Here is a 15,806-nt window from a genome sequence, read left to right on the forward strand (position 1 = left end):
GAAATTCGACTATTTCGAATTCACATTGACCATTGAAAATCGGCTATTTCGAATTCACGCCGATCACTGAAATTCGACTATTTCGAATTCACGCCGACCACTGAAATCCGGCTATTTTGAATTCATGGCGATCACACTGAACTTCGGCTATTTCGAATTCACGCCGACCACTGAGATCCGGCTATTTCGGATTCACGTCGACCACTGAGATCCGGCTATTTCGGATTCACGCTGACCACTGAAATCCGGCTATTTCAAATTCTCGCCGATGCCATGGTGAAATTCAACTATTTCGAATTCACCCTAATGCCGCCGTGTAAAGCCCTTTACATTACCATTTCCGGTAGAAAGCTGTTATGAGTGCCTACATAAAATTATACAAGGTACAAAAAAAAAGGGGTAAATACTGACTGAGGTTTTCTTTCTTTCTTCTCAGGCCAAAAGCCCAGCCCGAACCAGAAAATTCTCTCGATGAAAATATAATAAAACTATATAATAGTGATTATTAGTATTATACAGAGAGAGAAAAAGAAAGAGAAAGGCGAAAAATAGAGATTCGTTCTCTGCGAAAATCAACAATCCATTCGATCCCCCGCGCTTCCTCTTCTTCTCTACAATCAACAAACTCGATTCGACTCGGAGTTTGACTCAGCTCTCTTCTTCGATCTCACAACTCACGACTCAGCTCCCAATTTCAACTGGTATGTATCTCTTTCACATTATAAACCCTAGAACTTTCAATTTTACACCTATTAGTTTTCCCCTCTTTTTCAAAACCCTACATTCTGTTCTTTCTTCTTAATTTGCTGGATTTTTGATTGTTTAATCTTTGTTTTTCTTGTTGTATGTGCTTTGTGGATGTTTCTAGGGTTTTTTTTCCCGGCGGATATTGGAATTGGACAAGCTGAATTTGTTTGGAGCAGTATGAGCATAAACAACCCTGGCGAAGAAGAAAATTATTAGGGTTTGGTTCTGGCGACTGTGGTGCGGTTTTGGCGGTGGGGAAGAGCTTTGAGCTTTCCATGGGCGATGGAGGCGTTGCATGTGTGCCTGTACAGCATATTATGGAGCGTTTTTCAGTTTGTGGACCCAAGACTAACAACAGCACGTTCAGTACTTCTTCTTTAAATTCTACTACAGCAACTGTGAAGAAGAAGAAAAAAAAGATGAATGGTAAGATGAAAGCAAAGCGGGAGAAAAAAGTAGTGAACTTGAGTTCTAAGAGTGTTGTTAAAGAAATTGAGTCTAATGGTGACGCTGGAAAAGATGAAGTTGAGGAGGGTGAATTGGGTACTTTACCTGTGGACAACGGACAACTTGTTCCGGAGAAATCATTTTCGCGAAAATTCGAAATAAAGAGTGAAATTGAGAAGGGGGAGATTACACCTGATGTTAAAAGGGGGGAGTTTCTCAAAGGAAGGTGGCGCAAAGGGGAATGGGAAAAGGCTAACTATATTTCTGATAAGTCTGACAGAAAAGGGGAGTTTGATAAGAATGAACCTGGTTATGAACCAGGTGAATTTGTACCTGATAGGTGGCGGAAAGGTGAGGGCTCAGCAAGGGATGATTTTAACTATAGCAGAACACGCAGGTATGATTTTGGTAAAGACAAGGGTTGGAAAGGGGACCTAGACTGGACGCCACCTTCGGTCAAGGACAAAGGATGGAGAAATGATCGTGAATGGACGCCACCTTCGGTCAAGGACAAAGGATGGAGAAATGATCGTGAATGGACGCCACCTTTGGCCAAGGACAAAGGGTGGAGAAATGATCTTGAATGGACACCACCTTCGGCCAAGGACAGAGGATGGAGAAATGACCGTGAATGGACGCCACCTTCGGCCAAGGACAAAGGATGGAGAAATGACCATGAATGGACACCACCTTCCTCAGGTAAGCATTCTGGGGAGAAAGATGGTGGTAGAAGTGGTGGAATTCAGCATATGAAGAGGTTATCTAGATATGAACCTAGCATTCCAGAAAGGAACCCAAGGATTAGTTCCAAGATTGTTGGAGAAGAAGGTCCTTCCAAGAGCGAACTGAGAAATGGCAATAATCCTGCAAGAGAATACTTCTCAGGTAATAGGTTAAAACGGCATGGTACTGATTCAGATAAAAATGACCGTAAGTTCCGGGGTGAGTATGATGACTTCTCAAGTTCAAAAAGCAGGAAACTTTCTGATGATGGAAGTCGAGCTGTATACACAGCAGATCACAGTTTGCGGCGTTCTACTGAGAAGTTGCACAAGAATGCTCCTTCTAATAGGAACATTCCACCTGACAGGTATTCTTCCAGGCATTATGAGACATCTAAAGTTCCTTATGACAGACTTAATAGCAGTCCTCGTCATTTGGAGAGGTCCCCACGTGACCGGGCCCGCCATCTTGATAACTGGGATCGAAGCCCAGCCCGCCGTGAGAAGTCTCCCTATGATCGAGGCCGTAACTTTGATCACAGTAGGTCTCCTTATGACCGGAGTCGTCATTATGATCATAGAAGCCGGAGCCCAAGTTATTCAGAGTGGTCCCCACAAGATCAAGGCCGCCACCATCATAGGAGGGACAGGACACCAAACTTCATGGAGCCGTCCCCACGTGATCGGAGTAGGACTACTTATCATCGAGACACAGGTCGGAAAAGTGGACCAAGTGATAAAAAGGAAAGTCATTTTGAAGGCAAAAAGCATGAAGGAAAGTTCAGTAGCCAAAAGGATGTCAGTATGAAAGATCAATTTGCTAAGGATTCTGAGGTTAGAAGCTGTCCTGAAAATAGTAACTGCTCAATTGTTAAAAGTGGCAACCATCCAGTAAACAATGATGGTTTGCCTCAATGTCCTGCAGTGAATGCCTTGGAGCCTTCAGAGGAAAGTGGAGCTGTTGAGGAGGCGGCATCTATGGAAGAAGACATGGATATATGCAATACCCCACCACATGTTACAACTGTAGCAGAAGGAACCATTGGAAAGTGGTATTACGTCGATCAGTTTGGTGTGGAACAAGGACCTTCCAGATTATGCAAGCTAAAGTCACTGGTGGAAGAGGGATACATTGTGGCTGACCACTTTGTCAAACACGCAGATAGTGAAAGGTGGGTTACTGTTGAGAATGCAGTTTCTCCTATGGCAACTGTAAATTTTCCATCAGTTGTTTCAGATGTAGTTACACAGATGGTGAGCCCTCCCGAGGCTTCTGGTAATGTCTTAGAAGATAAGTGTGATCTAGCTCAACTTAATGACCAGGTAGCTGTGGATACTTTTCCTCCTTCATCAGAGATTGTACCATGTCATGGGGATAATTTGACTGCAGCTGAACCTTCTCTCGAACATCATATTGATGAGAGAGTAGGGGCACTATTAGAGGGCTTTTCTGTAACTCCTGGCAGGGAACTGGAGATTATTGGTGGTGAGTAACTCATGATTTTTCTTAGAATTATCTCTCTATTCATGGTAGTGCTCAGATTTTTTCTTCTGACACTTAATATTCCCGTCTGCTATTCTCTTCTGCAGAAGTGCTGCAAGTGACCTTGGAGCATGTGGAGTGGGAGAAATGGGGAAGTGTTGAAGGTAAGTAATTCTTCTTTTTGTTTCTACTTCAACTCTATATCTCCTTGGTGATCATTGAAGGGGTATAGTTTTCCACTGCTATGCCTATGTGATAAAGGAAGTTATTTGATCATCTTTTATTGAAGCGTATGTGGAGAATATATAGCTCGTGGGGTATTACTGCTGATTTAGTTTTCTTAGCTCTCTGCCTAAGATAATAATTGCTGAAAACATTATCTTTCCTGTGGAAATTTGACTACTTAATATTGGTGTACTTGTTTGGTAAATCTCATGTTTGTCTATTATACGATTGTTTCTTCACTCATTTAGGCTATGGTTGTTTACTTTCTGAAACTGGTAGCAGTACCTTTTGTTGAACGACAACTGCAGTTTTCTCAAAGCAACATACAAGCAAGTCTGAAGCTAATTTGAATGTAAAGGAGGAAAATTGTGAATAGTAGCAGTTGTTAGCTTGATTGAAGTGGGGTTTAATACCATGAGATGAGATTGTTATATTTTTTATTTTTTTGGATGAAGGAGATGATATTGTTATGTTACTTTGCCATTTTGAGTTTCAGCTAGATCTGTTTTCTTTTTTGATCAGTTTGAAGTTACCCTGAGGTATCAGCTAATTTGTGCATCCTATCTTAGTCGCAATCTATTAATTTCCTTATGATTTGTAATTGAAATAATTAATGACAGTCAATATTTCATACCAATTATATTTGTTTATCCCTACTTATTAAAATAGAGAAACTATGTTTGTTCGCTGTCCTGGGGTTTTGGAGAGAGAAAAAGTTTGGAGGCCTGATTGTACCAAGTCTAACTTGATCTTGGATTCCTTTTTCTTTCATTTGTTTTTATAGATAACTTACTTTCATACCAATTATATTTGTTTATCCCTACTTATTAAAATAGAGAAACTATGGTTGTTCGCCTGTCCTGGGGTTTTGGAGAGAGAAAAAGTTTGGAGGCCGGATTGTACCAAGTCTAACTTGATCTTGCATTTCTTTTTCTTTCATTTTTTCTGTAGATAATTTACTTGCATCATTGAAGAGGTTGTCTAATTATCTCCAGCACACCCAATTTCGTCACTGGCTGTGATCAGCCTCTCTCCTAACTTTTGAGACTAAAATGTTTGATGTAATTTTTTTTGGGGGGTGGGGGGCTGAGGAAAAACCTAAAACTACTCTTGAATGGAATTTTATGTGGTACAGGTAGATGTAAAAGATAATATCTTTATTGTGTATACAGGCTTGTATATATGTTTTTTAGTATCTGTATCAGAACTTTTGTTATGCGGTTGATTGACTTTTCTTCTAACTGTGTTTGGACTTGAATATATTCAGAGTTTGTTTTTTTCAGGACTGGTCCCTTATCATGTCATTTTGTTTATATGCTTTTGGATTGCTTTAACCACTATGTTGTGTGCATCAGATGTATACACTTTTTTCCATCTTGTTGGTAAGGAAGTTTATGATTAAGTATGCATTGGTTTCTCTTATGTAGGGGAACACTGGAATCAAAGTTCAGATGAGTTCTTACCTAGTTCAGAGGTGCAGAAAGAATCCACAGAACCAAGGACCAGTGATAAGGAAAGTGATTTCTTCTGCAGTGACCCAGCTGAATTGTTTTCTGGTCTGTGGTCATGCAAGGGTGGTGATTGGAAAAGAATTGATGATGCGACACAAGATAGGCTGTGGAAAAAGAAACTTGTTCTTAATGATGGTTATCCTCTATGCCTCATGTCAAAATCTGGGATTGAAGACCCAAGATGGCTGCAGAAAGATGAATTGTATAACCCGTCACACAGCAGAAAGCTTGATCTTCCATCATGGGCTTTTACTCCTGATGAGTGGAATGATAGTAACGTTGTTGGAAGACCCAATCAATCTAAACCTCCAGTGTTAAGGGGTACTAAAGGGATGATGCTTCCAGTGATCAGGATAAATGCATGTGTAGTTAAGGAGCATGGGTCATTTGTATCTGAGCCTCCTCACACTAAAGTTAGAGGAAAAGATAGGCATCCTCAGAGGTCATCACGACCATATGTGGTGACTGGTGATACTAAGAGGTCGTCAGAAGAGGCCGTCTATCGCTCGAAAAGTAGGCAGGACCAAGAATCACATGGTTCCAGTAAGAGCATCATGCCCTTAATTATTCCAAAGGATCGTCTTTGCTCAGCGGATGAGTTACAATTACATTTAGGTGAGTGGTACTACCTTGACGGGGCTGGGCATGAAAGAGGGCCTTTCTCGTTTATTGAGTTGCAGGTATTGGTTGATCAAGGTGTTATACCAGAAAATAGCAGTGCTTTCAGAAGGGTGGATAGGATCTGGGTCCCAGTTGCTTCAAGTTCAAAGACATCTGATCTGTCAAAGATGTGCCAAACACCCAATGAGACTCTTGGAGCTTCTGAGTCAGAGTTGGAGAGTTCTCTACAAAGTGCACCTAGTGGTGCTCCTTGCACATTTCATGGCATGCATCCTCAGTTTATCGGGCATACCCAAGGAAAGCTTCATGAGTTGGTCATGAAGTCATACAAGAGCAGGGAACTTGCTGCTGCTATTAATGAGGTCCTGGATCCCTGGATAAATGCAAGACAACCAAAGAAAGAGAACAATCCAGGTTCGTGCTCCTTGCTTCAGAAGATTCGCTTGTTAGTTTTTATTGTAATGCGATTGCCTTTAGGATGTCTGAGTCATACGCCCGCTTTCTGTTACAACTTCGTTGCATATGATGAATGAGTCGCTTCTTTCCTTAGAATTTGAACCTCTTCCTCTCCTTCCCTGTCCCTTGTATGTATTTGTGATTTAAAGAAATTTATCTTCGTTCCAAATTATGTCAAAAAACCACAAGCCAACCTGGATTCAGAAAGGAGAGGGTCTGTTATGCTACGAAGGACTCGATTGCTCAACTATTTTCTTCCTTTTTTTTGGTCTTTCTCCCCCTTTATGTGCTGCTTCTCATTCTCTAAAGTATCTCTCTCTGATAGATTTTCGTGCCAGCAAAAAGGCGAGGTGCCATGGAAGTGAAGAAGAATATGAAATGGAAGAGGACATATCGGTATTCCAGAATGATGAATGCCAGTTTGATGATCTATGTGGTGATGAAACTTTCAATAGAGAAACCATTACTACATCTGGAATAAAAAATGGAAGCTGGGATCTACTGGATGATCGTGTGCTTGGACGGGTCTTTCATTTCCTTAAAGCTGATGTTAAATCTCTTGTTTATGCTTCTTTAACTTGTAAGCATTGGAGATCCATAGTAAAGATTTATAAGGGTATCTCCCCTCAGGTTGACCTGTTATCTGTTGCTTCCAGTTGCACTGATTCCATGATGCAGACGATAATGGTATGCTTTTGCTTTCATGACATTCTGCTGCTTTTTCTCTCCTGCTGGCTCCCAAATTGGGAAACATTTAACAAGTAGAAAATTGTCAAGAAATTATGATTCCACAGTAACAGATTCTTTATTTATTTTTTCTTTTTGCAGAATGGTTACAACAAAGAAAAGATAACTTCCTTGGTTTTACGTGATTGTACCAGCATAACTCCCAGAATGCTTGAGGATGTTCTGTTTTCATTCTCTTGTTTATCCTATATAGATATTAGAGGTTGCAGCCAACTTGAAGATGTTGCTGTTAAATTTCCAAATATTATTTGGATTAGGAGCAGGAGCTCGAATTTGAAAGTTAAGAGTCTCAAAAACATTTCTGATAGAACCTCATCATCTTATAGAACTTATAATAGTCAGGAAAATCAGATGGATGATTCAATTGGACTGAGAGACTACTTGGAAAGTTCGGACAAGAGAGAGTTTGCCAACCAGTTTTTCCGCCGGAGCTTGTATAAACGTTCAAAGGCTTTCGATGCTAGAAAGTCCTCATCCATGCTATCTAGGGATGCCCAATTGAGGCATTTGGCAATGAGGAAATCAAGAAATTGTTTCAAGAGGATGAAGGAATTTCTTGCCTCAAGTCTAAGGGAGATAATGAAGGAAAATACCTTCGAATTTTTTGTTCCAAAGGTACTATTAGTTTTTGCTTAGTTTCTTTCTAAATACTGTTTAGATGCTTCTAAACCTTGTCCCCTTTTCTTTAGGTCGGAGAGATTGAGGAGAAAATCAGAAGTGGATATTATGCTAGTCGTGGCTTGAAATCTGCCAAAGAGGATATAAGTCGAATGTGCCGGGATGCGCTAAAGTAAGTTTTGCATTCCGTATTGTGTATGATTCTTTTAGTGTCGGCATATCTTTGCAACTGCAGAATTGTGTGAATTTCTGTTTTGGGAGATCAATGCATATTTGATACCTCTATTTGACCTTAATTGTACCTTTAATTGTGCTATTTAATCAATCAGGAACAACAATCAATCCCAAACGAGCCAGGATCAACTGTATGAATCCTTAGTCCATTGTACCCAATTATCTTTGGAAAACTTTACCAATTTAGCCCCAATAATATACAAAACTAGCTGAACTCTAGCAACTTCGTCAACCTGCATTCAATAGTGTCATGGTTGCCTTTTTAAAAGTGGCAATATTCATGTTCGAGTCTCATTTTTAAGGAAAACAGTATGTTCCGAAAGAAATATAGATCTGATAAAATCACTGTTCCCTGTTAGTAATGATCCCTAAAAATGATGAAATACTCTTTTACATGAGCCCTTGGTTTACAGATCCATTAATGCCTATTTCTTTAGGATTCAAGTCACTGGGTAGGGAACTAAAAGGCTAAAGGTGCAAAGAGGGACTGAAAGTGTGAATCAGGGATAATGAGCGGACCTGTACTGCAATTTTTTAAAGTGAGAATTTGTTGATTGCACCAAGAAAGTGCTAGAGTATGCACATAAGAAGGCTTCTGTTTCCTTCAGATAAATAAGGGATCTAGAAAGTCAACAAAAGTATTACATTTCAGTAAACCTTCATGTTTACACCAAGAATACGGAAAGATGCAGGCTTAAATTTGACCAAGTGTACTGCTGTACATTTGTTTTCAAAACATATAATTTTCCTTCCATAATGACCAGAAATGCATTGAGAGACGGCACTCCGGAAGTCTTTAAGCTGCTTCTTTGCCCTCTGCCCGTTCCAACTGATTATATAGCCTCTTTCAATGTTGCTGGATGTACCCAGTGCACCCACACACATTAAGGAACATAGTCCATATGTTCAATCCTCTAGGGAATGCTTTTGTCTTCCTTGCTGCTTTCCAACGCCAAAACTGCATTTTTCTGTTCTCCTCTTCGCGTCTTCCCTCTTGTGTGGTTGATGAATGAAGGGAAAGGTGGTTGTGGAGTAATTACACGATAAATTTTTTAATCTATATGGTGCAAATGGTTCAATTTTTTGTGTGGCACTTCTGTTCTACTTTAACATAATTTCTGAAAATTCTGATTTCTGATTGATATTCTACAAATGCTGTGGCTCAGATCAAAAAACCGTGGTGATGCCAAAGACATGAATCGCATTATTGCACTATTTATCCGTCTCGCTACTAGGTTGGAAGATGATCCCAAGTCATTCCGTAGTACAAGAGATGAGATGATGAAGACTTCGAAAGATGAGTCTCCTCCAGGTTTCTCTTCTAGTACAACAAAATACAAAAAGAATCCTGCTAGAATGTCTGAAAAGAAATACTTCAACAGAAGCAATGGATCTTCCTATGTTAATGGTGTATCCGACTATGGAGAGTTTGCAAGTGATAGAGAGATCAAAAGACGCTTATCCAAGTTGAGGTTGAAATCCTTAGATTCAGGGAGTGAAACATCTGATGATCTTAGCAGATCTTCTGGTGATACTTCGAGTGACAACGAGAGTACTGCTTCAGAGACAGAAAGTGACTTGGATTTAAGATCAGAATGTGGAGCTGCAGAATCAAAAGATTATTTTACTCCAGATGATGGGTTTGATTCTTTTGCTGACGAACGTGAATGGGGTGCTCGCATGACGAAGGCTAGCCTGGTCCCTCCGGTTACAAGGAAATATGAAGTCATCGATCATTATGTTATTGTAGCTGATGAGAAAGAAGTGAAAAGAAAGATGCTGGTTTCTTTGCCAGAGGATTATGCTGGGAAGCTTAGTGTGCAGAAGAATGGAACTGAGGAGTCTGATATGGAAATTCCAGAAGTGAAGGATTATAAACCAAGGAAAACACTTGGAGAAGAGGTGATAGAGCAGGAAGTCTATGGTATTGATCCATACACTCATAATCTTCTCCTCGATTCCATGCCAGATGAATCGGATTGGTCTCTACTGGACAAGCATTTGTTTATTGAAGACGTGCTCCTTTGTACTCTAAACAAGCAAGTTCGGCGCTTCACGGGCAGTCACACACCAATGATATATTCTCTGAAGCCTGTTTTCGAAGAGATTCTGGAAACTGCAGACAAAGATCAGGACAAGAGAACTGTACGTTTATGCCAGTTCATGCTGAATGCCATTGATACTCGTCCAGAGGACAATTATGTTGCCTATAGAAAGGTAAGGATAATGAATAATAGTTATTTCTGAGACCTAAAAAAAATGTTTATTACTTCTGTATTTGGGTAAAATGCCCATCCTGTTTCTTCCAACATTTGATGAACTTGTGACGTGTTTGTCAGGGTCTTGGGGTTGTGTGCAACAAAGAAGGTGGCTTCAGCGAGGAAGATTTTGTCGTCGAATTCTTGGGGGAGGTAAGGATAAAATGCTTTCTTCTGGATTATGCCTGTACAATTCCTCCAGGTTTTGAGTATCCTTTTACTTAATTTTGCTTTGAGAATTGTACATTCTAAAAGATGACTTTAATCATGTCTCTCCCGAGACATACAGGTTTATCCTGCTTGGAAATGGTTTGAGAAGCAAGATGGAATTCGCTCCTTGCAAAGGAATAACAATGATCCTGCACCGGAGTTTTACAATATTTATCTTGAGAGGCCAAAGGTATCCTTTGTTGATATGGGTTCATTCTATTCTTTTTTTTTGCTTCAACCTTTTTCCTAACCCTATTAATAATTCCTCTTGTTAGGGTGATGCTGATGGATATGATCTAGTTGTTGTTGATGCAATGCACAAAGCTAACTATGCTAGTCGAATTTGTCACTCGTGCAGACCTAATTGTGAAGCAAAGTAAGTTTCCTCCTTTGCTCTAGTGTGATTTATTTCGAACCGATATTATGAACCCATGTATCACATGTTTTTGCAATTCCAAAAATAGATACAAAAAATGGAGAAGTGGGAAATCTTTGACAGTAGTTGATGCAGCCCTTAGCCAGTGGGTTCATTCAAACATAGTATTTTTGACGAAGCACATAGTTATATGTCTTAAAACCCACTAAAATTTCAACAAATATTAGATATGAACCCATGATTTTAGAAGTAAAGTTAGTGCTAAGAACCTCTTATAGGTCAAACATCCTGGATCCGTCTGTACTTGGAACAAATTTTTTGACCATTTGTTTCAGCTGCTTGTGCCTTTTGCGTCGACGTTTAACTGATATTTGCTTTCCCAGAGAAAAGGGAAGTCTGTAAGACTTATCTTTTTTGGTAAAGAGGTTGAAATACAGTTTAATGTCAGTGTTATTATGGTTTCCCCTAAGAGATGTGTTAATACGTGTGTGTTTTATGTATCATCCCCTCTTTTTTCCCCTTACTGGTTTAAAACTATAGTCTTTCTCATGACTTTTATGTACCTTTTTGTGAACAGAGTAACAGCTGTTGATGGTCAGTATCAGATTGGAATTTATAGTACACGACCAATTGCTTATGGTGAAGAGGTCACTTTTGATTACAATTCTGTTACAGAGGTGAGTTTTTTGATAATGTTAAAGATCTGTTAAGCTCGAGGATAGGGCCTTTCTCTTTTTTTCCTTTTTGTGGATAATTTTGGTTAAATGGTGGTGTCTCATGCTACAGAGTAAAGAAGAGTATGAAGCGTCTGTCTGTTTATGCGGCAGCCAGGTTTGCCGTGGAAGTTACTTGAATCTTACAGGTGAAGGGGCTTTCCTGAAGGTACATTCTCCATCTTAGTTTTGAAGAATTATCTTAACCTTGGCTTCTCCTTAAGCTGTTATATGACTGAGGTTATTTGGTGTTTTGGAATTTTCACATTTTTTACTTAAAAGGAAAATGCTTTGATCATTTGAATGATCACCTTTGTTGGAAATCATATTTAATGCCCTTTCAGCAGTCCTATTTCTCCTCACCTGAATCATTATTGTTGTCTGCAGGTGCTCCAGGAGTACCATGGGTTACTTAACCGGCACCAGCTGATGCTAGAGGCGTGCGAACTGAATTCAGTTTCTGAAGAAGATTATATTGATCTTGGTAAAGCTGGACTTGGAAGTTGTTTACTTGCTGGTCTGCCACATTGGTTGATTGCTTATTCAGCTCGTTTGGTATGCTTTTGCTTTGAATTGATTATAGGTTACCATTGTTCATTTTTTTAGCATTTTCTGAATTATATGCTATTATTGAAGGTGAGATTTATCAATTTTGAGAGGACGAAGCTTCCCGATGAGATACTCAAACATAATTTGGAAGAGAAGAAGAAATACTTTTCAGATGTTTGTCTGGAAGTTGAGAAAAACGAATCTGAGATTCAGGTTAGTATGCAATGCATGATGTCAGATGGAGTTTTATAGTTCCATTTCTATTCCCTCCATCTGCATGTGCAAAGGTTTCTTCTTATAATTATTATCTTTTCTTGAATAATACAGGCTGAGGGTGTTTACAACCAAAGGCTTCAGAACTTGGCTCTGACTCTTGACAAGGTTCGACTCTCCTTTTTGACCAAGTCATCCTTACATTTCCTTCTGTTTTTCTTGCTTAAGAATTGGCTGCTGAGGACTTTTTTTGATGTGTTGAGATAAAGTTAAATCTAAGAGCTGCTGATGTGCTTTTGGCAGGTGCGTTATGTAATGAGATGTGTTTTTGGTGACCCCGAAAAGGCTCCCCCTCCTCTTGAGAGGCTTAATCCCGAAGAAGCTGTTTCTTTTATCTGGAGAGGAGAGGGGTCTCTTGTTGAGGAGCTGCTTCAATGTATGGCTCCTCATTTGGAAGATAGTATGCTAAATGATCTCAAGGCCAAGATTCGAGCTCATGATCCATCCAGGTCAGATGATCTCGAGGCGGGCCTTCGAAAATCCTTAATATGGTGAGTAGTGTCAACTGTCAACCATGATATTCTAGCTATGTTATTTTTATCAAAAAACAATTTTCTTGACTTGCACATCCTTGTTCTAGGTTGAGAGATGAGGTCCGAGATCTTCCATGCTCATACAAATCTCGACATGATGCTGCTGCTGACTTGATTCATTTATATGCTTATACAAAGTGTTTTTTTAGGATACGAGTATGTTACTTGATCCTGTCAAACTTCTTTTGGGTATATATCCTTTTCACTGGGCATTGGGAGGTTTTGACTTGTATATCTTCTCTCTTTGCAGGAATACAAGACTGTAACTTCACCTCCTGTATATATAAGTCCTTTAGACCTGGGACCCAAATATACTGATAAGCTGGGACCTGGTACTCACGAGTATCGCAAGACATATGGTGAAAATTATTGCTTAGGACAGCTGTTTTATTGGTATAACCAAGCTAATGCAGATCCGGAGAATTGTCTTTTCAAGGCGAGCAGGGGTTGCTTGTCTTTACCTGAAGCTGGCTCTTTTTATGCTAAAGTCCAGAAGCCATCCCGCCAACGTGTTTACGGCCCAAGGACTGTGAAGTTCATGCTCTCTAGAATGGTAAGCCTTGTGTTAGTTTCAAAAGAGCAACCTCTATTTAGTCTGTTGTCTATTGCAGAAGAAACCTACAGCTAGATGCCATATGTTTTAGTAGAGGAATGCCTTCTAAGCAGAACATGCCCAATACCCTTTAGGAAGAATATACTCAGAATAATATAAGTGTGACTTAGTTGTTGATCGCAGTGCTGTAATTTATTGTGCTTGTGTTCTCTTGCTGTGAGTTTCTTCTTTTTTTCCCCATGCATCTCATTGTTTATCTTGGCAAACCCCACCTAACATTTAGAAGGCAACACTGGGCAGCCAATGAATATTGTGAACCACATAGGGGGTTTTATACAACTAGCTTGATAAGCTTGGGTGTATAGCTTCAGTCAATTTCACCAGTTCCATTTATTATATAGTGGGCAGCTTCCCCTCAACTCAAGTTTCTTACTTCTTGTCTTGGCAGGAGAAGCAGCCGCAGAGAGCATGGCCAAAGGATCGGATATGGTCATTTAAGAATAGTCCCAATGTATTTGGCAGTCCTATGCTGGATGGTATTCTAAACAAGTCTCCTCTAGAAAGGGAGATGGTACATTGGCTTAAGCATAGACCTGCAATCTTTCAGGCCAAGTGGGATAGATGAAATTTTGTGGAGCAGCATTAGTAGGACAACACTTGCTGTTAGGATACTGATTGCTTAGAGAAACGGTGTTCGATGTTAGAATCGAATCCCTCTCCCTATTGGAAAGGGGAGAATAGGTGATTGCTTCTAGTCTTTGATTTCTTTATGCTGCCTGCTTCATCACTTGATTCTTGTGTACAGTTTCTATATCCTTTTTCATTCTTGATCAGTTTTGTAATATGTAATTCATTGTCATGGGAAAAGAAAAATTAGTGAATGAGTTCCTAATCTTTATTTTAGATGTAAATGGATTAAGTAGATATAGTATTTTCAGTCTTGGTGAAATAATTCTGTTCTTTTTTTTTCGAGTTGTAAAATGGCAGCAAAGATAACGGCAAGTTTTACAGCGTTATCTGTATCTGCCAAATCAAGGTACATAATTATTACCTTTTCATCTTTCTGTTTCACTTTTATTTCTTTTTTAACCCTCCATTTTTATGAATAATTCACTTCATTCTTGTCCTTATCCAGATGAGCTAGTATACAATGAGGTGCTTCCCATATTACGGGCAGTAACCTACATTTCCACCGTTGGATCAAAATCTAATCAAAGGCCTTAGATGAACCCGCCAAAAAAAGAAACGAATTTCGAATGAAACGGCATAGTACACATTTTAGAGACAGAATCAACAGTACTCAGAGCTACTTGTCGGTTATATACCTCTAGTCATATCCCGCCACGTGTCCCTTAATCCCCTATATACACTACCGGAATCACAGATACCATCTACCCTATAGAATATCCCTTGTATTTTTCTGCGTGTTTTGTGTGAGGGCTATGGAGAGAAAATTACCTCTTCTTCAACCGGAGTTTAATGCCGGAGAAGCATTATTGCTGCCACTTATTGAGTCTGATGAAGCCTTCATCAACGGCATGTATAACGGACTGAGCTATCAGTCTCTGTTGAGTTTGAACCTCGACCACAGCTACTATGGCGAAGTGAAACCTTTTTCAGCTCACTCATCTAATTTTCGCCCCTTCTTTCACCAATGATATGCTCTGCGCTGGTGCTACTGCTTCGTCTCAAATCCAGCAAAGTTCGGCGACTTTTCATGAGTTCTCTTCTGGAGATTCTGCATGGCTTAATAAGAAGACGGAGATCAATCCCGATGCTGCTCAAAAGATGAAATTCCCAAAACTGGAACCAGTAACTGATAATCTCCAGTTATATCCATACAACAAAGAGGTTGTGTTGAGTGAGCCGTTCGATTACTTCTCCAACGGCTTTGGATACCACAGTCTTCCAGATCTCCGTTGCCTCGAACAGCCAAACTATTTGGATTGCTCGTCATCGCTGGTCACAACAGAAAACCGAGTCGTCGAACCGGTGAGGCCTGTTTCAGAAGTTATGAGTAACCTCCTAAAAAACAAGCAGCCGTATAGTTCATCTACAACTCGATTGCGAAGGCAGAAGCTAAGCGAGAAAATACGATGTTTAGAGAAGCTATTGCCATGGGACAAGAAAATGGATACGGCGACTATGCTAGAAGAGGCGTACAAATACGTGAAGTTTCTACAGGCGCAGATTAGCGTCCTACAAAGCATGCCTCCGCTGGTAGAAGGAGGTGCTTCTTCCGATCAGGATAGAAATGGAAAAAGTACAAGCTATGGATCAAATCATGAAGCGAAGGCAATTAGCGTTTTTGGGACACTGGCGAGGCTGAACAGGCAGCAGCTTTTACAGGTTTTACTGAACTCGCCTGTTGCTCAGACCTATCTCTACTCAAAAGGCTGCTGCGTTTACTCCGTAGAACAGCTGGTTCAGTACAGGAAAATTGCTCAGAGAAACGCTTTCTACCGCCGATCTTTGTTTTTTTCCGGCATGCTCTCTTGAACAAGGCGAGTCCGATTCTCAGGTGCTCATA

The 15,806-nt window shown here is 40.0% G+C and overlaps 2 protein-coding genes across 5 annotated transcripts; both read left to right on the forward strand.

Moving 5' to 3' along the window:
• Nucleotides 1–857: 857 nt before the first annotated feature.
• Nucleotides 858–14,216, forward strand: LOC125817731 (histone-lysine N-methyltransferase ATXR3). Of its 4 annotated transcripts, none has more exons than XM_049497275.1 (20): nucleotides 858–1,740; nucleotides 1,837–3,402; nucleotides 3,507–3,563; nucleotides 5,052–6,170; nucleotides 6,538–6,899; nucleotides 7,041–7,574; nucleotides 7,649–7,749; nucleotides 8,978–10,028; nucleotides 10,151–10,222; nucleotides 10,359–10,469; nucleotides 10,555–10,655; nucleotides 11,233–11,332; nucleotides 11,442–11,537; nucleotides 11,756–11,923; nucleotides 12,005–12,130; nucleotides 12,245–12,298; nucleotides 12,434–12,681; nucleotides 12,771–12,879; nucleotides 12,974–13,276; nucleotides 13,725–14,216. In XM_049497275.1, the coding sequence occupies exons 1-20, from the start codon at nucleotides 1,023–1,025 to the stop codon at nucleotides 13,899–13,901; spliced, it is 7,173 nt and encodes a 2,390-aa protein (XP_049353232.1). In that variant the 5' UTR covers nucleotides 858–1,022; the 3' UTR covers nucleotides 13,902–14,216. The 4 variants fall into 4 exon arrangements, with proteins under 4 accessions (XP_049353232.1, XP_049353233.1, XP_049353234.1 ...); XM_049497276.1 differs by having other exon boundaries at nucleotides 858–1,692; XM_049497277.1 differs by having other exon boundaries at nucleotides 858–1,644.
• A 334-nt stretch (nucleotides 14,217–14,550) lies between these two features.
• On the forward strand, nucleotides 14,551–15,781 carry LOC125817475 (transcription factor LRL2). Its single transcript, XM_049497007.1, is given in 2 exon segments — nucleotides 14,551–14,916; nucleotides 14,918–15,781. Coding segments are annotated over 2 exon segments (1,056 nt in total). The 5' UTR covers nucleotides 14,551–14,718; the 3' UTR covers nucleotides 15,776–15,781.
• Nucleotides 15,782–15,806: the final 25 nt, after the last annotated feature.

Source organism: Solanum verrucosum, unplaced genomic scaffold (assembly GCF_900185275.1).
Source record: "Solanum verrucosum unplaced genomic scaffold, falcon-dt-bn FXZP01000280.1, whole genome shotgun sequence".
In the NCBI taxonomy this organism is placed as follows: Eukaryota; Viridiplantae; Streptophyta; class Magnoliopsida; order Solanales; family Solanaceae; genus Solanum; species Solanum verrucosum.

Bases quoted from the DNA above. Each gene is read 5' to 3' on its own strand.
- LOC125817731 (XM_049497274.1), top strand. From the start codon at position 1,023: ATGGGCGATGGAGGCGTTGCATGTGTGCCTGTACAGCATATTATGGAG. The intron at 10,223-10,358 runs GTAAGGATAAAA...CGAGACATACAG, and splicing joins TCGTCGAATTCTTGGGGGAG to GTTTATCCTGCTTGGAAATG. The intron at 12,682-12,770 runs GTGAGTAGTGTC...TCCTTGTTCTAG, and splicing joins CTTCGAAAATCCTTAATATG to GTTGAGAGATGAGGTCCGAG.